The sequence below is a fragment of the Saccostrea echinata genome, unplaced genomic scaffold (genome assembly GCF_033153115.1).
Source record: "Saccostrea echinata isolate AGI-Se365-2 ecotype Australia unplaced genomic scaffold, CSIRO_AGI_Sech_v1 ptg000019l, whole genome shotgun sequence".
NCBI classification, from domain to species: domain Eukaryota; kingdom Metazoa; phylum Mollusca; class Bivalvia; order Ostreida; family Ostreidae; genus Saccostrea; species Saccostrea echinata.
Window position 1 is genome coordinate 3,859,140 of NW_026889768.1, and position 24,337 is coordinate 3,883,476.

General features: G+C 31.8%; 1 protein-coding gene across 1 annotated transcript; it reads left to right on the forward strand.

The window, feature by feature from the left end:
* The first annotated feature begins 778 nt into the window (after nucleotides 1-778).
* Nucleotides 779-22,845, forward strand: LOC133189682 (cell migration-inducing and hyaluronan-binding protein-like). The gene is made up of 24 exons (XM_061325081.1): nucleotides 779-904; nucleotides 1,125-1,350; nucleotides 2,426-2,589; nucleotides 3,048-3,231; nucleotides 3,341-3,496; nucleotides 3,618-3,851; nucleotides 4,005-4,109; nucleotides 5,060-5,193; nucleotides 5,424-5,496; nucleotides 5,615-5,754; nucleotides 5,929-6,086; nucleotides 6,376-6,451; nucleotides 6,556-6,690; nucleotides 6,844-6,970; nucleotides 7,111-7,174; nucleotides 7,272-7,307; nucleotides 9,890-9,970; nucleotides 10,102-10,279; nucleotides 11,924-12,124; nucleotides 19,106-19,302; nucleotides 19,996-20,160; nucleotides 20,344-20,515; nucleotides 22,432-22,488; nucleotides 22,690-22,845. The coding sequence occupies exons 1-24, from the start codon at nucleotides 779-781 to the stop codon at nucleotides 22,720-22,722; spliced, it is 3,222 nt and encodes a 1,073-aa protein (XP_061181065.1). The 3' UTR covers nucleotides 22,723-22,845.
* The last annotated feature ends 1,492 nt before the right edge of the window (nucleotides 22,846-24,337 follow it).

The following is a 24,337-nucleotide window of genomic DNA, read 5'->3' on the forward strand; positions in this document are numbered from 1 at the left end:
CACCATTACTTAGCTCCTCTGCGAAAGCCTACAAATTGACCCCTTCTCGAAAAATGGGAGAAGAAAAGAGAAAACATCAATGTTTATCAAAAGCAGCTCATTATAACTATTTTGGAAATGCCAATAAAAAGAATAACAATATAAGAATCGATCATAAAAATGCTGACTTAAAGTGCTGCATAGATCAAGAAAAGGGGACAGGAAATTTGAATTGTTTGAAAATAATTAAAAGAAGAAAATATTAAGCTTTCACGTTTCAAGGTGGCCTATTCAAAATGAAAAGTGCAGATATCTCCTCATTCAAACAAATTTTGTCAACCAAAAATTTGCTGTTTCACTTTTGCAAAAATCAAATGAGTGCAAATGAATTTCTTGGGGGTTTAAAATATCTTGGCTTTTTATCCTAAATGTCAAATTTTAATAGCCTTTTAAAAACAGAATTCGGAGATTAACTATCAATAACAATATTGAAAATAGACATCCTTAAAATGGCATAAAGTATTGATTTATACATAAAACACTTCCCAAGTTATATTTCCCATGACTTTTTGTTTGTTATGACACAATTAAATTGCGTCTTTGAAACTTATTTACAGAAATTTCCCTTGAAAATAAGATTAAGAGCAAAAGCATCAAAATTAAACGTAGAATCTAACCATTTAACACTCTGGCAATTTAAAATGTTTTTATGATTATGAAATGCATCGTAAACTATTAAACTTGATATAAATGGTACAGATTCTAGGAGAGTTCAGATTCTCCTTTCACTTGCCCAGTGATGGCGGTCGCGAGGTTCTCGTTTCTCTCCTGTTTATTGTATATTTCTACAGTTCTATCAGCCTGTCCAGACCAGGACCCTACACTTAAGCCATGGTCAAATGCAAATTCTTGGCCCAGTGGACAAGTGAGTAAAGTATCAATGGCGTTACTTAATATTTGAACATTTTTCATTTTTTATTAATACTGGTAAAATACAGGGAATTACTTAATCTTTTTTGATAGGTTTGCATTTCATAACACTATTTATGAATATAACTACTGAAATAAAATTTGTACAGTCATATTGTATAGTCATACATCGAAACCTTTTGTATTTTCTTCTTTCTGGTTCCTTTTCTGAACAGGTGCCCCAAGAGAATGACGAAGTAATCATCAACTTTCCGGTCTTAGTGGACACAAGTCCCCCTCAACTGTCTTTTATTGAGATACAGAATGGCGGGAAACTCGTGTGGAGCAGAAATGGCGACCACAGTGTACGACTTGGACACATCCTGATCAAAAATGGAGCGGAAATGCACATAGGAAGTGAAGACTGTCAGTTTGACAGGAAAGCCAGAATTACTCTGTTAGGTAATTAATACCCATTTTAGAATTCTTTTTAAATTATTAAAAACTGACATCGGTTTTTATTACATTTGTTGGAAACAACTTCTTGTAAATACCTATAGTATTTAGCCATCTGCCATCTAAACAAGTTGCTGAGAATATTATTTATATGCTTTTTGATATTAAATATTGCCTTATTTCGATACGTCTAAATTATACACAGAGGACATTTTTTCAATAAAAGAAAAGAAAAAAAACAAAAACAAATTAGAACAACAAGTACAAGATTTGGTCCCTCATCTGACGGAATGAAAGCAATGTTTTGCAATATTTTGTAATCATGAAGTTTAATTTAAGAAAAAGTTCTTAAAAGGGCCATTCAGGAAAAAATATTAAAGGATGCAAAAGTTTAATTTGATAAACAAATCAATTATAAGTTTTTCTCAGAGATTATGAATAATTTAAAAACAGGATTTTAATTTTTCATTAAGAAATTCTTTGACCGAGTTCTTTATCTTTAATATTTTAATATATATCACCTATATAATACTTTAATATTAATTTAAAGCATTTAGAAGAGAAAAAAAAAAGATTTACCAAGAGAAATTTTCAAAGACGTCAAATTACCTAAGCAGTTACAGTAATTAATAAACCTAATGCTGATATTAATAATTGGGATTTTTCTTAATTTACTGAGTATTCAACCCATCTGTTTTGTATTCAGTTGCAAAGAATCTGAGTCAATTAGGATGGAATACCTGAAATCGGTCTATAGTAGTTTGGTAGTTAAATTACGTGATCTAACTTGAATTAATCACTGGAGCTGAGCGATCAAAAACAGACATTAAACTGTTTATTTTAAATATTAGTAACAGTTGCTGAACCATTTATCAAAGTTCATGATTCTGAATAAGAAATCAAAATCCTGTTTATGGTTTTTAAAATTTATCTTTGAACTTATCTTTGTATTAATTTTAATGGTTCCAGTCTATGTCTAATATATTCATGCATTTAAAACCATTCAAATTGAATGTCGCCGAGGTTTGAGGTTAATTTCATATTTAAAGAACTGTTATGCGTGATGACATTATATTTTCAGACGAGCCGGAAGGAACAAATGTTCCCTCATTTGGTGATAAATTTATCGGGGTTGAAGAAGGTGGGACGCTAGAGCTCCACGGCAAGGACAAAAGGTCATGGACCAAACTGACAAAGACGGCACCCAAATATGACAAGACACTCGGCGATATTTACAAGCACAGAGTAAATTAAGATAAAAATACTATATAAATCTAAATATTTTATGTTTTAGTGTAGGTTATGTTCACCTCATACTTCTGAGTATGTATTTGTAGTTTAAAATTTTATAGAATTGAATGTAAATCTGAATTTAGTTCTTTGTTCACTAAATTCAAGATAAAAGTGATTGTGGTTTAAAGGGAGAATGGGCACGGCAGGTGCCCCTAACTAATTTCTTTAAAAGATGTTTTTTGCTTAAAGACCAGTTTTATCGGTAGGGGACTTACAAGTGTACTGAAGTGAATAATTTTATTTTATAAATGCATTGTTTATCCCTTTAACAATCGCCTAGATTACATTGACACACAGCCAAACAAATTAATAATTTACATTTTAAAAATAAATAGTATATGTTTCAATACAATTGAGTTTCTAAATTAAAAAAGTACTTCCCAGTAGCCTTCTTGATCTCGTTAATCCAGGATAACTCACCAAGTAGGTCACCGGGAGTGTTCGTTTATCATTTCTCGGTGTCAGTACCAGAGGATTATGACTTGGTAAACGACAAAGCAGTGTTGGTGAGCGGAAGCATTCACCAAAGACTCGATTACTGGAACCAAGACAAAGTAAACTCAGCAATAGCAAACCTTACCAATTTTTTGAATGGTGAGTAACGAATAAAAAAGATTACGCGAGATCAAAGATAAAGATGCTTACAAATGTTTACAAATTTGTTTTCCAATAAGAGATACATTTTTATATATTTCTTATTCAGGTATCCCGGATGGTGACATATTTGCAATTGCAACACAAAAGAACTTTTTGGGATCCAAGGACGCAAGTGCCATTTATAGCGTCATGGACGCACTAGGGGCCACTGCATTCAAATTGGCAACAACTAATGACGCTTATGTGGCAATCGGCCTTAAAGGTACATGTAAAACTTGAGCAAATCTAAACAGGTTCTCGATTTGAAACAATCATAAGAATTATATGTTACGTTCTTTAACTATTTCTTCCTTTATTTCACCTTAAAGATTTTATCCCTCTAGGTCACACTTCAACAGTTCAGGAAGTGTTAGGAGGTGATGCCTCTGGTGGCGCCGACTATAACGAAGCTTCCATTACTTATATTGTACCTAATATAGAAAGAGAAATTACAGTTACTTCGTACAATCATGGTGTTGAGGAATGGCGCAGTTACACGGAATTCCACGTCATTAACACGTATCTAACACGACCTGTGATATCTGTATACGATGACGTAATGAATGAATGGAACGTGGGTATGTTCCAAACTGAAAACATAGTTACAATTAAAGAGGGCCTTTGTTATAAAATTTCTTACCATGTCGTGTTATCAAACTCATAAAAGCCTTTTGAAACTTTATTGTAAAATATTTTCTAAATTTAAATATTTAAACAAAATATCATTGTAGGAGATAAAGTATTCATCACATCCACTGACTATAGGTGGTACCATGTAGAAGAATTTACCATTATAGAGTGTTCTCAGTGTCCTCCAAAGTTCATCAGGCTGGACCGTGAGTATCTTTCTTACTTCGATCAACTATTAGAGCGTCTGCTCTAGAGTCGCGGAGTAAGGAGTTGATCCTTACGCCGCGTGTTCGAATCCCACTGCGGGACGTGGAGACCGGCCCTTCGGATGAGACCGAATAAACCGAGGTCCCGTGTCGCAGTAGGTGCTGGCACGAAAAAGATCCCTCACTGCTCAATGGCCCTAAGTGCCGAGTATGGGTCAAAATTTGTAGCCCTCCATCAGCAAGTGGTGGCGTTTCCATATGAGTGAAAAATTCTCGAGAGGGACATTAAACAATAAACAGTCAATGAATCAGCTATTATCTTTATGCCCCTAATCATTGAAGATCAGAGTATAATGCTTTCATCCTGTCTGCCCTTCTGTTTGCTAGTACTTCAATATGTTGCTAAAAGTTTTGATCGATTGTAAGTACCCCGGTAAACTCTTCAAAACTGGCATACATATTCAACTATTAATGGCCCTTCAAAAGTACTCAGATCAAAGGCCCTGACAGTAGGGCAGACGGCTAATAGAATGCACCATTTAATACTTTCTTTGAACAGCTAAAGATATTCAGTATTGTAACTAATAATTGTATTAGTCGTATAATAATCGTAATTGTAGAATATCTTTTACTAATAAAATATCGTAGATAGCATTTCCTACAGTGGAGGTATTCAATTTTAAATGCGGACATTAAGGAGAATGTAAGACATAATGTGAATAGTGTAAAGCATTGAAATATTGAAAATTTATTTTTTTAAGATTGTAAGTAGAAAATGCAGAATATTGAATCACATTTTAAGATGCAAAATAAAATGCAAATAGTATTTAAAAACCTTATTATTGTAAATGGCATTTCAGTTAGTTGATAGTGTTGAGTATTCATTACAAGCATAAGTTCTAACATTGCTATACTCGGAGATCCGGGAGTGATTTTTTTTTCATCTATAGACTCTCTGAAATATGAACATTATGGAGAAATATACAAGAGAGTGGACATGAGAGCGGAAGTAGGATTGATGACTCGGTATATTCATATAACGTCGGAGGTTTCCGAAGGAAACACTAACGGTGGGCATGTCAAGGTAAGGTATTTTTTTTTATCAGCTTCAATTTCTATTCATACATATTATAATTAAAGAAAGAAGTTATTTTGATAAGCATTTCATTTATTGTAAAGGAAAGCATTTCAATCGACACATTTTTTCAATCGCAAAAAATTCAACGTTGATCATGAAAAATTTCCTCTTTATATATATATATATATATATAAACCCTCTTTTTTTTTTTTTTAACTTGAAACGTTTCCTTTTAGTTTCTGAAAGGATTTAAACGCGTTGCTGTCGAGGGAACAGAACTCACTAATCTGGGCGACCCGTTGATTTTAGGTGAGAATAAAAAAAAATAGTCATTGAACAAGCATCAGTACAACTGAATTTAGTCATCAATTTAACAAAAATATGCACGAATAACTACGTTGAAATGTACTCCCTTTTCACTATCTAGGTCGATATCCACTTCATTATCATATGTGTTATGACCTCGCTGATCGAACATTGTATCCCCAAGAATCGTATTTAAGAAGAAACTCTATACACCATACTCAGTTCCGATGTATGACGATTCACGGAACACAGTCGGCATATGTAAGATTTGCAAAGATTGAAAACAAAAATATATTAGTAAATTTTATCAAATCTAAAAAATCCAAAGACTGGCATTTTGGATGCCTTTGGATATAACTATACAATAATGTGTCGCATGCTGTAATGTACATGAATAACAATATAAAAAAGACAATGTTTGAACGTTTGCTGTAGATCACGGACAATGTATGCTATAACAGTGTTGGCCATGGTTTCTTCCTTGAAGACGGTGGGGAGAGGAACATTACATTTTACAGAAATCTTGGACTGGGACAGAGGCGATTTAAGGGGGATACTGTCCTCGGAGTTACAGGAGCAATTCCAGCCGACAAGTATTTAACTGATTTATAAAATTTGTAAGCGAAATGAAAAAAAATCTTGTGGCTGCAACAAAGCAGATTCACATGAAATGTCTTGAAATAACATGAGCGGTTGACAGTCCCTATCATGTTTTCTGTTTCATTTAGAGTGTTTTTCTTTGTACTAAGATTCTTTCGTGTTGTTGCAACAAAGCAGATTCACTTGAAATTTCTTTAAATAACATGAGCGGTTGGCAACTCCAGCATATTTTCCGTTTCATTTAGAGTGTTAAACATTGTACTCAGAACCTTTCTGTTTCAGAACGAAGGGTCCAGCAACATTTTGGATCACTAATCCATTGACAACTTTGGTGAACAATGTAGCTGCGGGTGGTGAAGTACGTCAGTTCCGGGGTCTTTAATACTGTATTATTCGATACAAGTACTTTTGTGTGCGAGCAGTATCATCTAAATCATTTAAAAAATATTTTATCGTTTTCAGGGTATTGGGTATTGGTACATCTTTCCACATATACCTACTGGTCCCTCTGCCAATAAAAACTTTATGCAACCAGGAGAAGCAAAAAACACAAGAATAACCAAGTTCTTGGACAACTCTTGCCACTCCCATGAAACGGTACAAAATCAATATATATAGAGTTAGACATTAATTATATTATTTTATTGAGGTTTGCAGGTAAAAAGACAATATTAATTATTTAAATGTTTTGTTACTATAAATAAATTAATTAATTACTAAGAAAGTTCATAAATTTCATTTAATCCCTAGTGTTTGTTCGTTGATAATGAGCTAGAAGATGACTTGACATTTGGAGGATACAACCATTATAATCCAAAGCTTGATCCCCTGGATCCAAGTTCCCCTCCTGCTCCTGCCCTATTTGACGGGTTTACAGGTAAAGGATTTCTTTATAATATAAGATTTTATTTGCAAAAAGAAAATGCATTTATTTTTATGGAGAAAATGAATATATTCAATTCTTTTAAGCTTTGCAGATGAAATGAAGGCGTCCTTACAATGCATTATTTTTTTCAGCCAGTAAATGCACCGTTCAGAATTTATGGATTCGTTCGTCGCCTGTCATTGTCAGAAGAGCGTCGTAAGTAAATCCAACCATAGTATTTTAATTGTAATTTTGACTGTAGATTATTAAAATAGAAAAAAAAATTATTATCATTACCGCACTATCTTTTCAGCCTATCAGACAGCCGATTTGGAGCTTTCCTTTTGAGGTAAGTAGTATGCTATCTGTGTGTAGTACACATGACACTCTGTGGATGAGTGAAATAAGCTATTCTTATTTGAAAGTCTGTTTTGTCGTAATCTTTTGTGTTTTTTTATACCCCCGCTCGAAAAGCTGATGTTTATAGTGAAAGGATGTCCTTCCGTCTGTTACGTTTTGGAGTCCCATCTCTTATCCGCAACTCTCTTATACTAAGAAATAAAATTTAATTAGACTTTTATAGAATCTTCATTACATAATGCCATTGTGCATCTCCTATTTTACATTTTGATCAGACAAATATTTTGGGTTTCCCTTAGCAAGATATGAATGCTGCCATTCTTACTATAATACTTGGGATGTCCATCTCTCATCCGCAACTCCTTCTATACCACTAAAAAAAAAATAATAAGACTTTCCCAGAATCTTAATTACATTGCATCATTGTGCACCTTTAACTTAATCTTTTGATCGGACACATACCTAGGGTTTTCCATAGCAAAGCATAGACTTTTGATATCATTTTGTATTTTAGATATCATTTTGTTTGCTCACTGCTCACAATACCTCTAGTTTTCATTTAATTTTCAAAAGATCCATGAAGTCGAATACGTTTCCTCATACGCATATAAAGGATATCTAAATGTTTTATAATGAAAGGACTAGATGTTCTCTTTTAAGAACTATTAGCAAGGTCTGAGAAATATGTGTTACAAATTTGAAAGTTTTCGAAAAATATTTGTGATTGGCTTTTAAAAAACCCAATGATGGTGGATGTTCAGGAAAAACAATATGTTGCAGAGTATACCTGTACATGTTGAACCAGACACCTTTGATTATTTACCTAAGTATACAAGTATAGATTTAAGAACACTAGGTGAATTGATGCTGAAAATGCAAACAAACAAAACAACAACAAAACAAAAAAAAAAAAAAAAAAAAAAAAAAAAAAAAAAAAAATCCCAAACAAACAAACAAAAACAAACACTGACTATTGAATATAGCAAGTATCGGAGGATTTACTCACTTCATAGTCAATGGATATGTTTTTAAATATAAAAGAAGATATCGCTGTCAGCAGATTTTCAGACTGGAAATCTTTCACTGAATATCATAAAGTAAATTGATTTTATGTACATGTATTTCTGTGTAAACTTCAAAACATAAAAATCCTTACAAAGAAAGATAAATTGCTGGGTCCAGTAAATGCTCTATCAAGCCCCTATCTTCGAGAAACTTAAGAAGTACTGTGCTACAGCATATTCTAGAAGTAGTGTACATCAGATGTGAATTCTCAAAAACTCAAAAGAAGTTCTAGAAAATTTGAAATCACAATTTTTTTTCAAACGCCAATAACACCAAAACGTACGACTTTTTTATATACTTATATAACATTCCTTAGGATAAATTAAAAACTAGGCTTTTTGTAATAAAAGACAACAGTTTCTTAAAAAAAAAAGAAACTTGGAAATTTTCATATCTTGGAATTGGTCATCAACAAAATTACTTTGTTAAAAAGCACTTTATTCTGATTCTTCACACAAGTACTCTGATGTTGATTTTAAAAGGATGTTCCTCATTGACAACATTTTTGTAGTATTCAAAGACCAGATCTTCCAATAAACTGTTGGAATTCCGATTGCCGGGCACCAATTGTGCTCCTTTATTAACTGACCTGTTTTTAGGTTGACAGGGGATGCTTACTCCTCCTAGGCACCTGATTCCACCTCTTTAATTACCGGGGTTTCTTGTTTTGTGCCCTGTTCACAGATTTGTATTGTTCATATCGTCGAATGCTGACTGATGTTTTTCATACTAAATGTTAGGCCATTATTTACACACTGAATTGTCTAAAGATTTTTCTTTTTGCCCGATCATGACAAAAAGCACACGACGGATGTGACCGTTCGAAGGGGATGCTTACCCCTTCATGGCACCTGATCCCACCTCTGATGCTTTTAAAGGTCCATGTTTGCTCTGCAACCGATTTGTATTGTTTCAATTGTCTTTTGAGCTTGATTACTGTTCGTTTTCTCCATATTTCATAGATGTTTTTGAGTTTGATCACATTCCGTTATCTTCATCTTTTCCATTATCACTGTAATCATAAAAATAATCGAGAAAAGGTCATGATTACACAACTTTTTCAATGAAAATGATTAAATTGCAATTACTCAAATAAAAATGAGGATTACTGATTAAACATGATTATACAGCAAATGTAATCGATTTAGATTACGTTACCCCATCCCTGGTTCAGTATGATATACTCTGCAGGATGCTTCAGTAGTTAGTGTCACATCATGGGATTTAGCGCATTAATGCAGCGTATTAGGAGGAAGGTTAATTACATAGGATTATTTATAGACAAGGCTACTTAAGTAGCATCGTACACAATGTCTGTATTATTATTATTTAGAAAACAGAAATGTCTGAAAGGGGAGGAAGTGATGAATAAAGTGGAAACCTTTTTAACACTAGCAATTTGTAGTATTCAGGTTGATGTTAAGATGAAGTTTTGGTATAATTATAAATGCAGCATTTGATATATTAATCGAATATAATTCTTAATATATACATGTATCTTTGTAGAGAGGACTCAGTGTGGCAAGTGTTTGAAGACAGCGTCATAATTGGACTCTCGGATAATGTCGGGGAAAACCTCTCTTTCAGGTTTTGTAATGCTTTCCGTTTACCATGTACTGTTAATTATTAGTGATGCTATTATTGATTAATTATGCAAATTTCATAGTTTGTTGTTGATTTGAGACTGATGGAGAGACACTTTTCTTTATATTTCGTAGAGACAGAGATATAACTGGTTTCCGGTTTTCTAAAGGACCTATAACAGTTAGGAACACTTGGTTTGGCGGTTTTGAATCCTCTGCGGTGAGGACAGCGGCAGCTGTTGGTAATCAGGAATGTATGACTCACAATGACCCCAGGAACTCTTTGGATAACGTTATGTTCGACTTTAATGATGTAAGTCTTAAATAAGGATTTAGGGGTACATACAATACTTTTTTTTTTTATTGAAATTTCAGAAGAATATTGCTTATTTTGGAAATAAAAGTCCTTTAAAGATTTTTCTGAAAAACTAATTCGATACTATGATTGCAATCCCTTTTACCTGCCTTTTGTGATAGTAACATAGGATGTCTTTATAAAGATATCATGTCTTAGATACTTTTTAAAAGGCTAAGTTGATTTAAAAATAACCAATTTGACAAGTGTCTAGTATTAGTCTGTATTGGGTTATAACCATTTTGTCTAGTTTTAGTCTGTATTGGGTTATAACCAGTTTGTCTAGTATTAGTCTGTATTGGGTTATAACTATTTTGTCTAGTATTAGTCTGTATTGGGTTATAACCACTTTGTCTAGTATTAGTCTGTATTGGGTTATAACCACTTTGTCTAGTATTAGTCTGTATTGGGTTATAACCATTTTGTCTAGTATTAGTCTGTATTGGGTTATAACCATTTTGTCTAGTTTTAGTCTGTATTGGGTTATAACCAGTTTGTCTAGTATTAGTCTGTATTGGGATATAACTATTTTGTCTAGTATTAGTCTGTATTGGGTTATAACCACTTTGTCTAGTATTAGTCTGTATTGGGTTATAACCACTTTGTCTAGTATTAGTCTGTATTGGGTTATAACCATTTTGTCTAGTATTAGTCTGTATTGGGTTATAACCATTTTGTCTAGTATTAGTCTGTATTGGGTTATAACCAGTTTGTCTAGTATCAGTGTGTATTGGGTTAACTTTTCCGATGATCATCATCGGGGCTTGTCTTCCGGATTGTAAAATGTAAAATAAATTAATAAAATTTTTGGTCTACTTTAAATACACTTAAAAAGGTTGTTTCAATAAATATTGAACGCGTAAGATGACCGACAACCACACCAACAAATAGGAAAATTATCGCTGTAGCGAGTCCTACTACGACAATGAAATAATTTTAATGTTTAGAGTACAGAAACAGGTGCGGTGGGTCACGGGTATTTTTTCAAGGATGGCAGCTTCCATCCCTTGTAGAGTTTATGTATATCAGTGTGGTTCTTTTTTTTTTAAACATGGTATTTCTTGCTTAAAAGTGTCATAATATTTATTGAAACAACTTTTTAAGTGTATTTAAAGTACATGTAGATTAGAAAATCAATTTATTTCACATTAAACGATCCGGAAGACAAGCCTCGATGGTGATAATACGTTGGTTTACACTACTATTGTTCTCTTGAATTTTAGAAAGTCGTATACTTTTATTAATTGATAAAGATCCCAAACTATCGTCTTGATTTTTGATTAGATGAGGATTTGTATTAATCATAAAATTGTTTTCTGAAACTCTTAAAAAAAAAATACAAAATAAGTTTTGATCTTTGGGAAATAATGTTAGCTTCATGTTCATTTTTAAGTCTTGCCTTGTTACTTAATTCAAAACAAGACCCGATTTAATTGGTTGTTGAGGTAGCCAGTGACATAAACCCCGACACAAAATACGATTGATCATTCTTTATTTGTTAATGAAAATATGTTTGCTATCGTAATGACGGTCCACAGTGATCCGTACAAAGATTACAAGAAATTCAATTGAGTTCAAGACTTTTTTTCTGAATTCTTCAAGGGACCAGGGAAAAGATTCTTGTTCAGGGACTGCACATCCAGATCTGCAGACGCAGACGCTGTATTTTCACTGAGGGACAACAAAAAAGCTCTCTCGGCTAGTGACGTCACAATAGTTACCAATAAACCATTCCTGCTAACAAAGGAATGTAAAATTAGGTCAGGATGGAATGCTGCATATTGTCCCTTTTTGTATGGAAAGGTATTTTTTCATTGGTTTCTTTCCAAGAGTACTCTTGCATTTTTTATGTTGTTTATTGATTAGACAGTACGTAGTACTGATTAAGAGGCAGTCCACCGAAAAACCAGGCAATGGGTGGCACATCGAATGTCATGGATTTTAATTATTTTTTGCATGTAGACTTATTAAAGCAAGTGTTTACACATGACAACATTAAAAAAATTTTAGTGCTCCTCTAGTCCTATTTTTGGTAAATGCTTAATTTTAAGTGCAAAAAGGTCAACATAAGGGTAAAAAAATTACTACGTTTTTATTTTGTTTTATATGTAACAGATACTCAAAAGCTGGATGTGTCGATGAATATTATTTATAGCATAGACTCTTATCTTTTATTTTATTAATGAATAAGACTCCAATTTATACTTCTTTAGAAAAAATTATATGGTCCAAATTTGAGTTAAGCAAGTAACTTTTTGAATTCAGTATCCCATTTTCATTACGTTATAAAACCCAATACATTACAAGGACAGATTTTTTTCCTTATGTTATTATGAATACAAAGTACAAACTTTTGAATCACTCAATAAAATCAGTGGGAACAGGTATATTGAAAGAAATAAAAGGAGTCAAAGTTACCTTTTTTTATTTATTTATTTTTTTTTTTATAATTTTCCCAAATGAAACCGATCCCGACCGGAATAAAAATACTATAATTGTAATGTTAAATTTGGCTCTTTTGTTATAATATGAGTAAAAACTTAATTGATTTTATTTTTTTAACATGTTATATAGATGGCAGGTGCCTTTAGTTTGATAAATTTGTTAATTTTGCATTATTTCGATCGGATCGGGATCGGTTTTTACTGTAAATTTAGAAACATTTCCTAAATTTGGCTCTTCATTTTAATTTATCAGAAAAATATGCTTGTCTTTTATTTCTTTTCAGTCAGTTAACTGTTTTTAAATGAGTGTAACCATAGATTCAAATTTATATATTATTTAAATTATTAATGTCTTTTACGTACATGAAGATTACATGTAAAACATCTGATTGAATTCTTAATAGATACTCGGTATTTAAAAAAAAAGTATTTGTACATGCATTATGCAACAAATGAGAGCAGACAGCTTTCTAGCTTTATTATTTATCTTATTTCCAAGTAAAATTTCTTTTTTTATTTCCTCAGGAATTAAAGAGTAAATTCTATCAGTGGCGAATTTAAACTTGCCTAAATACAGGAAATATTTTTATGTGTACAGTCTCGACTTTATCCAAGTTTTTCCTTACCTGTCGTCTGTAAAGCCTTTTCCTCTTTTACAAAATTTGATTTTATATAAATAAGAAAATAAGTTCTTTTATATATAGTATCATTATTCAAGAGCCGATAAATCGCAAGCAAAAAGCAGGGGGGGGGGGGGGGTGTCATGACATCATTATTTTTAAAAATTGGTTTCATGAACGTGAAAACATTTTAGAATTGGCCAACATAGTCACATGTTTAAACTCCATATTAAATGTGAGTGTGTGATTGTTTCAATCGCCAAATTAAAAAAATAAATGACTGCCGTCATGAGAAAAGGGCCCTTATCTTTTGACGTCACAATGCTCAGAAAACGACGTCAAAGTCGCAGTGTTGTGAACACAGAAGTAATTTTTGTCGACAGTGTTTCGTGAACAAGAAATAAAATTGGATTTCAAGGTGAAATGAAAAAAAAAATATATGAAAATTGATGCTGAAATTTGTAATAAATGATATTATTACTATTAAGTACATGTATTTATTCATAATTCTGTTTATTATTAAGCATTTTACTTGATATCGCATAATTAATCTAAACACGACATTGAACACATTGTTCAATACAGCGATTTATAGCGATGTCTATATACTATGCATGACTCAAAATACTGTTTATTTGTTTTCTGAGCAATTTTCAAATACATAAATTTGACTCATGTGAATTAGACTTATTATTAAAAGGTATTCTACATGCACGTAAATATTTTTGTCCAGAGAGAGAGAGAGAAAGAGAGATCAATGCACATATACGCGTACTTAATTAGTGCTTCTTAATTTAAAAATTCCTTCATTTAAAAGTCTTTATTTAAATTTTAATCCATATAGTTAACCATATTGATATGCACAATTAGACCAGAGAAGGGTGAAGCGTCGATGTGTGTGTGTGGGGGGGGGGATTATTGACAAACAAAAAAAATAAAAAAAAATAAATAAATCGACGAATAAAAAGACAACCGGTAAAAGTTCAAACTAAAAAAAGAGAACATCTTGTTTTGGATATAGATACTTATAACATGGGAGATTCGAACCTTCATGAACTACAAAAATGAAAAGAGATGGATTGTATAAATGTTATATAAAAAAATCTATACAAAATTAACAACAAAAGAATATGCTTAGGAAAAAAATGGAGAAAACGGTGCCACGAAAATTTTGCTAAAAATATAATTAAAAAAAAATAATGAAATGATCAAATAAATGTATAAAAAAAAAAGTACTCTCTGATAACAATTACTTTATCAATTTTCTTAAATTATTCCGATGAAAGCTGGCTTGAAGTTAAATTGCTCTTGATTTAGGAATTTTATCAAAATACATTTAATGTGGGCTTTTCCATGAGCATTATACTCAACGTTGAAGAAAATAATAATTATATCGAACGTGACATTATGCGTGAAAATATGTATGAAACAGAAGAAGAAAAAACAGATTAAACGATAGATTACGAAACTACGAACTTCTGGTAAATGTTGATATGGCGACATCTTTTGAGTATAAATCACTGATAGAGGAAAAAAGTACTACTAACAAGTGGTTATGAATGTCATATTATAATGTAATAAAAATGTTCTGATCATCAACGACATTAACATCAACTGTAAGACAACAAAGACAATCAAAACATCTACATTTTGAGAAAGATGGAAAAGAAAGCAATGGTGATGTTTCGAGCGACAAAAAAACAAAAACAAAAACAAAAAAAAAAACAAAAACAAAAAAAAAAAAACAAAAAAAAAACAAAAAAAAAAAAAAAAACGGAGGCTCATGTAACATTTTGATGACCGTGAAATATGAAAGGAAGCATTTTTTTTTTTTTTTTACTGACTATTGAAATCATGTATATAATGAATTAGTCACGTTTCGCGTTTAAATCTTGGACGTCAAGTCTCATCTCGATAACCCGGATATCTCGAATTTTTCTGAAAGTTCCGTTGATGCCGGGATACTATTAGGTATCCAGGTTCAATCAAGGGTGTACGGGGATTTACCCCGGGTTTTATTCCATGGACCATGAGGCCGAAGTTTATAACTGTACCTGACTTTAAGGGAATGATTAAACAAATACACATACCTTTCTGCTTTTTAAAAAAAAAAAAAAAAAAAAAAAACTTTGATGTCTGGTTAGCCGATGTCACGGATTAAGATGAATAGATGACCTTAACTGCGTAAAAATATATTTAAGTCTTGAGAGATATTCAGCTTTAATTTCAAATAGATTTCGTCAAAATTGTAAAGCAACTATATTTTATTTTGCCTAGAAAAATCCAACTCCGTTAAGTGTACATATAATAAAAAGAGTCAAGAGCAGTACAACCCTCTCTTTGATCAAACTATACAATGTTATTTTTTACAGAACTTTCCGTAAATCTTAGTTGGAAACCAGACAATCGTTTACACATGCATTGTGAGTGATTATTATCTGACGAGATTTTATCAATTCCAAAAATCCAGAGAGGTTATTATTTCAGATCGAGCGCAATGTTACAAGGAATTAAATTTTTTTTTAGAATTGAGCATTGATACCTGAAAAAGTTTACAAAGTGAAAAATATCAATAGTTTTGCTAACCTGTTCAACAGTGATGATAAATTTACCTTAATTGGCTTGGCTAAATTTTGTAAGATTGTAATGTCTTTATTTCACTCTTGAAATTGCTTCCAATACCTCTAAATTAATATTGTATATATGTTAATCCTTTGTTCATTTGTTACCTTTTCATTGTTGATTTATTTCTTTTTGTACTTTTATGCCTCATGTGAGGCCATAAAGTGAATAAAATGTTTCAAATGATAAGCTTAAAATATGACACGTGTCTGCCAGCTATCTTTGCATGTCCAGCAGGTGATACTGAGTAATTCTTATCTGGCAATATGATAGTGAATTTCCAAATCGTATCGACATTGAATCATTACATAAGCGACCCTTATAAGAAATGATGAACGATTGATGTGTCCAAGCGATACAGTAGTAGCGTCGAAAGCAAGCATAGGTGCAAAGCCCCCCCCCCCCCCCCCCCCCAAAAAAAAAAAAAAAACACAAAACAAAACAAAACAAAGCATTAAATTTTACAACCGCTTTTTTATTAAGCATGATTTACTTTAAAAACTTTAAAGAAGTTGACAAATATATTTATAAAAGTTACGGGAAAAGACGTGTGTTTGTTACGTATGCAGAGAAGGTCTATCTGTATAGAAGATCAATTAGTTGTTCATTTTGTTTACGGGTGAATAGGTTGAATCCGTGCTACGCATGATTCAGTCACGTATAAGGTAGATTTTCGGGTGTTTAAAGTCATTCGATGATCGCTGCTACATTGCAACGGACTAATCACTGCTTAGGTCGACTACAAATTGTTTAGCTGAATATAGAAATTAGTCCATACTAGACGAGCCTAGCTTCTAGTCATGCAGTAATGCAGAAAAAGTTGCTGATTATGTACAAATAAACAGGGCCGAGGTTTTTCTTTTTTATTCAAATTTAACTTTAAAAGTCGGTTAACATCACATTGATATAGTGTGTGTGTCGAAGGGGAGGGGAGGGGATGCCTCCTTATATTAAACCAAAAATATTTTTTTATATATCGGGATCGATGTGCTGATGTCCCGCGTCACGCGCGTTGCCCTTCCTTGGGTTGAATCTATCCTTTCTCTATTAGACACCTGTGAAGTTTTTCTTTTAAGGTTTTTAATTTAAAATTGTTTTATATATTGTATAAATTTGGCTATAGTATTAAATATAAAAAGAATATCTTGTGCTGAAATAGTGGAATTGTACAAATATTATTTTTTCAAATGAATATAAACCATTCCTAGATCCTGTCTTGACCACCCCACCCCCCTCCTTTACGATATCACTAAATCTGTCTCTAAAATAGTATGAATAAAGTCGACTTTCCTTAGGAATAATTACATACTAGAAGCTTGGAAGAAGAAATCAATTTTTTTCAAGTTTATTTGTGTCAAAACGATTAAAGTTATTTAAATAATTTTAAGAATGTTTGGAAACTGAATTTGACGCACGCGACGTCATTACGTTTTCAGTGAGTAACGTCAACGTTATTTTGAGGCGCCTTACTAAAATGCTCATAAAATATAGAAAAAGTGAGATATTTATAAAAGTTATGTATTTTTGCAATCAGAAAGAGTCAGGCTATCAAAAAATACCAAAAAGTCAATTTGTGAAATTTTGACCTTAAGGGCCCTTTTCTCATGACGGCAGTCAAATAAGTAAAATAAAAAAAAAACGAAATGTTTCACTAAACCATCTTCCGTTTTAGAGCCAAATTATAGTGGGGAGTTCAGCAGTAGTTTAGCTCAATAAATATGTTTTTATAATTTATTTTTCAGGGTTTTTCATTTTTAATCGTACTTCGGATTGTTTATTTTGATTTGACTGCATAGATCAATATATTTAAGTTTTTACAAATATCATGAAGTAAACATCTCAACTTCGTTGAATTAAGTGTTGCGTAAATCTAAAACATTCATCATTGATTCCCAATTCTATAAGAAATGTTCATGATAAACATTTCATTAATTATTTTTACGCATATCCTAGTAAATCAGTTAAAAAAAATTAGTTCTCAGACATATATAAAATTACTTATCAAAACGTCATCTAGCTGAGACGCCGCCCGTGTATAAAATACATTTTGATATTAAAATATTATTTAACATTTAGAATAATGCACTCTGAAGAGTAATTAAACAGAAATAGAGAAAAAAAAATTTAAAATCTTTTTCTTTACACTTTTACGCAAAGAATTCACAAACTTCTCTGGAAACTTGTTAACTATTTCATTGTGACGCAATATTAGGTATATGACGTCACTGATACATTAATGGAAACGTGGATTCAACCTGAATAATAGAGCCAATTTTAATCTAAATATTACGTCTGGAGGCGAAAATGAATTATATTTTGAAAATAAATTATTTAGTTTTTTGTTTAATTATTTTCTTTAGTGTATCGATTCTAAATATTTCACTAGGATTCCGATAAAAAGGTGTTGAGCAGATTTACCGATGCCACGGGAGATAACTCTTACATCGCAAAATTTCATAAAAACGTCCTTATATTTTGCCAGAAAACTACTATCAAAAGTGTTTTTCCCACCGATTTTATTTTTTAAACAAAAAGTTGAAATATTTCTAGATTTAGTTAAGTGAGAATTATAGTCCTGTTAAAAATGTATTAGAAATTACAGTTCTTTGTTTCTGACCTATATTCAATGGTTTATATAGGGGCATTCAAAAACACAAAACACAAGGATATTTTACTAAATAAGCAATTATCAAACAAATCTTCAATTACATTATTCCTTTTGGGCTACATTGATATTGTTTTTAATAAAATATCAAATATTCCTCACATTCGATGTGCCGCCTATTAATACAATACTGCCTGGTTTTTCGGTGGACTGCCTCTTAATATTAGCACAATATGATAGTATGTGTAGAAGTAAAGTTACTCAGGTGTTTTTGCAAAAGGTTTATTTAAATACTTGCTATAGACACAAATTGAAAGCAAATGAAAGTGTTTTAAAGCAATTGTATATTTGATAAGAAATTACATAAATGCCTATATTGTATCAGAAAACAATAATTTTGCATTCATTTTAATCTATAGAAAAAGAAAAAAAAAGGTTGGAGGATTTTAATTTTTTTTAAAGTTTACCTAACCCAAACTAAAATTCCCTCTAGGTATTAGTGACATACACAGATCGCTTCAACAGCGATATGCATGTATACAGGACAGATGGCAACCTACCTTCCCTACACTTAGGCCTGGATCTTGAGAAGCATTTCCTCCCAATCCTGGGGGGATCTCACAGCTACCTTGTTAGGATAGCAGGATCCCTTCCGTCCACTGTCAATTTTGACGCTAGAGCGATTTCAAAGTAAGATTTACTACAACAATTAAAACCAGTTGTAGTTTTTCCCACGGTACCTACCATCACCACTTATTGCATCCTATCTCAAAATACATAAATGCCTTTCCTTTCAAACAAAATTTGAACAATTAGCCACGAAACTTGCTGCTTTGATATAATCCTTACAGTTCAACTAGTACATGTTTATTGATACGACAGCAAATTCATAGTCTACGGATAGTACCAAAAAGGCCACTACTTCGGAGAGGGATCCATCATTTTATGAGATTTTCTGTTGCTTGCTGTTAATAAGGAAATGATAAATATATGGAACAAATTTGATTGATATCTGGAAATGACTCACCTGTGCGCTTGACAGCAATATAATCGAATTAAAAATTGTCTACATCTGTAGACTTTGAAAAATAGTGTTACATTGTATACTTGTTTATTTCAAGTTGAACCTAGTCAATCTGAGGAATAATGCTTTGAAACTTTAATGTTAAATGTTTTTTTTCTTCAAGATAATGAAAATGTATTTACTACTAGTATCAGGAGAAAATGAAGTGAACAATCCATGTTGGACATACTATAACAACAATTTTAAAGATTACATATTCATCCATAAAAACTGAAAGTAAATACATTGTATTAATAAAGAAGGCAGTTAGAATCCTACGTTTAATTCAAATATCTCAACAATACATGTTTTCTTTAAAGGAAAAACAACGTGCTTATTGCGTTTTGCGTCCCACGAAATGCCGAAATTCGATTTGAGTACCGAATGGAGAATTTTAACAAACGCCCAGTTCATTCAGTAACCTCTAGACAGGAGGTGTTGGATAGTGACACAGTCGGTACTTACTATTATGACAGCGCTAACGGGTAAGCATGTGGTAGAATAGAAAACATGAAACATCTGTCAAATATAGCATACATGACAATATGCATTATTTGTGTGTAAAAATATTGAAGTTTAGTCAAACGTATAAAAAAGTTTCATCAAACAAAAATTCAAAGCGTGATACTCTTCTTTTCATTTTATAACCTATTTTCATTTGTTTACAGTGTCATCTTTTTCAAGTTGATGCACGAAGTGGAGTATGGAGTCGAAGAAATTGCCCGTTGTCCTGACAACGTCTGCCCACGTGCAAGAGTTCTAGTGACGTCCGGAGATCTCACCGACTCTAACTGCGTCAGTCGATTTAGCGCCGTGTCAGAGTATACGCAACCATCATCGGTATGATAAAACAGACTAAATTATTTCAATTCGATTTACCTTTTTTTTTTATTAACAGTAGCTTTAAATACTTAATAATTTCTCAACTCAATCATATTAAAAGCCATTCTCTGTAATGACTTGAACTTTTATATAGGAGCTGTGGCACGCATAGTCTCAGAATTTCTCCAAACTCTCTATGATAAAAGTCTTTGATACCGTAAACTCAAATCAGGCAAAAATTGGTTGCTACGTGTCATGGTTACCATAGCAACATGTCCTAACGTTTGAAAAATGGCATTTTTCAACATGTTCAGAGTCCCCCAGTTAACGTTTGCAGCAAAGCAAACAAGTGGCAATGATTGTTTCTGAAAGTTGAAGGCCTGATGTCTTAAATGCATGATAAATATGTTTGGTAAATCAACTATTACATATGTTACTATGGAAACAAAGTATTCAAAAGTAATAATTTTGTTCATTTAATTTTATAAAGTCATATACTTAAGAATAAAAACAATTATAGGTTGAAATGCAAGCAAACAATAGACAAGAGATCTTTGTAACATATACCAAGGACGAAATATGATATTTCTTAAAGGGTGGCAACGGTTGCTATGGTTTATTTACCTCGAAAGATTTTAGATTTACTCTCTTAGTGTTTTAATCTTATCCTATCTTTTTAAAAAGCATATTTCTATATAACTGATGATCAATTTTTAAAGGCATTGGTGTGACCCTAATTTTCACATTTCAAAAAATTCAAACCCAATTCTTTAAATAGAGTGTTGCTATGGAAATTAGCCGAAAAAATATGCATAAAAATCTGAAAAATACTCCGTTTCCTTGGATACGCACCCTTGTAAGTACATTCCCAAAACTTTTATGATTGATATATATGAACAACTAACCTGACTTTGAATTTTGACTACCACCCAATCTCTAACTGGATGCAAAAAGCTGGCACATAGGGTTTAATATTGATATAAAATTAACAAAATTGAACATTTTCCCTTCTTGGTAACCATAGCAACAGTGTTGTATTTTTCAACAAACTTTATCAATATATGATATTCAACTTTAGTTCTACCAGATAAGTAGTATTCAAGGTGAGTCAAATAATATGTTTCTTGATTAAAAGGTAAGTAAATTCCTAAAGGAGCAAAAAATATCACTTTAAACGACTGAAACGTTGTTTCCATGGTTACAATGCAAAGTAACATTTAATCCCAATTTTTCTTATGTTGTCGGTGTTGCAAGGTTCCAAGGATGCATATGTGTTAGTCATGAATTTTATTGTTTTTCCTCAAGATAGTAGCATTAACCTAATCATAGCAACAGATTTTGCATGGTTACGCTGTGTTACCATGGCAACCATGAAAGTTGTTTTTAGAATAATATTGCCAATACCTAATTACATAAGGTCAAATATTTTTTATTGTTTTTCTTAGGTTGTTGATTGAGTTTGATCATGTAACATCTATCATTGGTGAATATTGAGCGTTTTTCAGCATTTTTCAGCATCTAAAATGTATTCCAAATGTACCCATGGTTACCACTTACTAAGAGATAAATTCTAAATAGTTTCTTTATAGCATAAGTGGCAACAAGGTGTCATGTTTTTGGGAGAATGGTTTGTTTGTTTTTCTTAGTCTTTATTAAGGCGTAATAAAGATTCAAAGTAGCTGAAAATCTCAATTTTTTCAACTTTTCTGGCTGTTACCATGGCAACCAAGACACATAGCAACGGAATTTTATTTAATATATGTTTCTGGTGTCGAGTTGTAATAATGGTCAAAGTTTCATCAAAATCGGTGACCATGCGTGGCAAAGAAGTTTAAGTGGTTACAGAGAATCGCTATTAAATATTAACATTTTTAAATTGATGGCTTAAATAACACATCTTGAAGAAAAAACAACTAAAAAACACATTTATTCAGGGTACAGCCACCAATGATGACGCTATTTTACCGGCAACTTCTGCAGACCCTCCAGAGGTGTGTATTTTATCATTTGTAAATTCCCACACGGGTTTACTTGTGTCGCAATCGTGCATACAATTTAGCAATTATATTGTAAGCTATCTTTGTTAATAATTATTTAGTAATAAAGAAATACTGTCAATGAAAGCGCTATCACAAAGTTTTTATCAGATATGAAAGAAATGATGTTAAAATGTGTTTTTTTTGTTGTTGTAGACATTTGGACATGGACCGACATATCCATTCTAAATCAAACGGAGTAGTAGAATACAATACGGACAGCTATATATTTACTAAAATACATCTCCCTGGATCCTATTGATCGAATTAATTTATCACCCATTAAAATGAACCTTAGAGCAGTGGAGTTGTTATTTCTCTAAAACTGTTCTTTGTTAATAGAATGTACAATTACAAATCGAGACATGCATTCGTATTAAAACCTTTTTCTTTCACTGGCATATATAACATGTTACATGTATTTGTATTGATGTTTTTGATATCTTGTTTTCTTAGTTTTTAATTTTTGGCTGTACTTTAAAAAAATGAGAAACGCGTAAATTATGAAAAATTCTTAGAAAAAAATTTCAAGAGGTTTACAATTGAAAACGTATACATTTAGCTATAAGATTACTTGAATCTCTGTCTGCCTGTCTTTGTTCCACTGACTCTTTCTTTCTCTCTATTTGTACTATATTCATGAGGTAAACATGACCGAAGCAACAAAATTAATTCTTGAATCCCTCCTCTCAGTTTTGGCCTTTATGCACAAGATAGGGACTGAATATTTTATGAATTAAAAAAAATGATAGTTTATGTAAACTTTCAGATTTTACCAGATTCGTGCTGAATTTTTGGTGTGTCGTTTTTACGGACTTTATATATTGATTAGGCCCTGCACTTGATTTTAAAGCACCTACTCAAACGATAAATAAATTTGCATGATTTTATTTTATATTCCAGAAGATCGGAGATGTTTTTATCCTTTCTGTATGCAAAACCATTAATTCAAGTATGACACGCATATTAATACCCCTTCAATTCTACTCAGTATAAAACATTGTTTGGTCTTTTTATACCGAGATTTATCTAAAAATATCAAACCCAATCGGGATGGGCAATTTTTCATTTAGCTAAAACATTTGATAGAAACAATATCGTTATTTATACGTTGTGCTAAAACCTCATGAGTTTTTGCTAGTTTTAGGATATTCAATCGTTGAAAATCGTGAAAAGTATAGCAATGATTCACCACAAATGTGTGATTTTTTTTAAACTGCTCATGTTTATGCATTTAATAAGAATGCTTCAAAAATTATAAATAGTATGTCGAGGACAAAAATCAAAAAGTCAAAAACTGCATCATAAAGTATATTTTACATCCGTACTTTTTACAAAAAGATGCAGTTTTTAAGTAGGCTCCTCATAAAAGAAAGCACAAAATTGATTCTCAAATTGAGCAAAAAAAAAAAAAAAAAAAAAAAAAAAAAAAAAAAAAAAAGAATGAAAAACGAATGAACAGTTGCACATTTTTTTTTTAATTGGTTAAGCACTTTGAAACATACAACATCAATAATGAAAAAAGAAAAAAAAAAGTTTATAATTTGGAAAGAAAATGAAAAATTTGGTATACATTCAAATTCGGATTTTTCATATATACATGTACATGCCTATGAATTTCTCCAAATTCCTCTCTTGTTATGATATATTTTCTTTTTAATCTCCCAGTCCATTAGCTTTTATTATCTGTCATTTTGCATTATTTTGACGATATGGTGTGTTATAACAGAAATATCGGTATTATTCAGGTCAGATAAAAAAAAATCACAAAATATACCTTATTTTGGTATATATTTATTAGAAG

Excerpts from the sequence above, each read along its gene's own strand:
- LOC133189682 (XM_061325081.1), top strand. The coding sequence starts at position 779 with ATGGCGGTCGCGAGGTTCTCGTTTCTCTCCTGTTTATTGTATATTTCT. Across the intron at positions 905-1,124 it reads ATTCTTGGCCCAGTGGACAA|GTGCCCCAAGAGAATGACGA; the intron begins GTGAGTAAAGTA and ends TTTTCTGAACAG. Across the intron at positions 20,161-20,343 it reads TATTATGACAGCGCTAACGG|TGTCATCTTTTTCAAGTTGA; the intron begins GTAAGCATGTGG and ends ATTTGTTTACAG.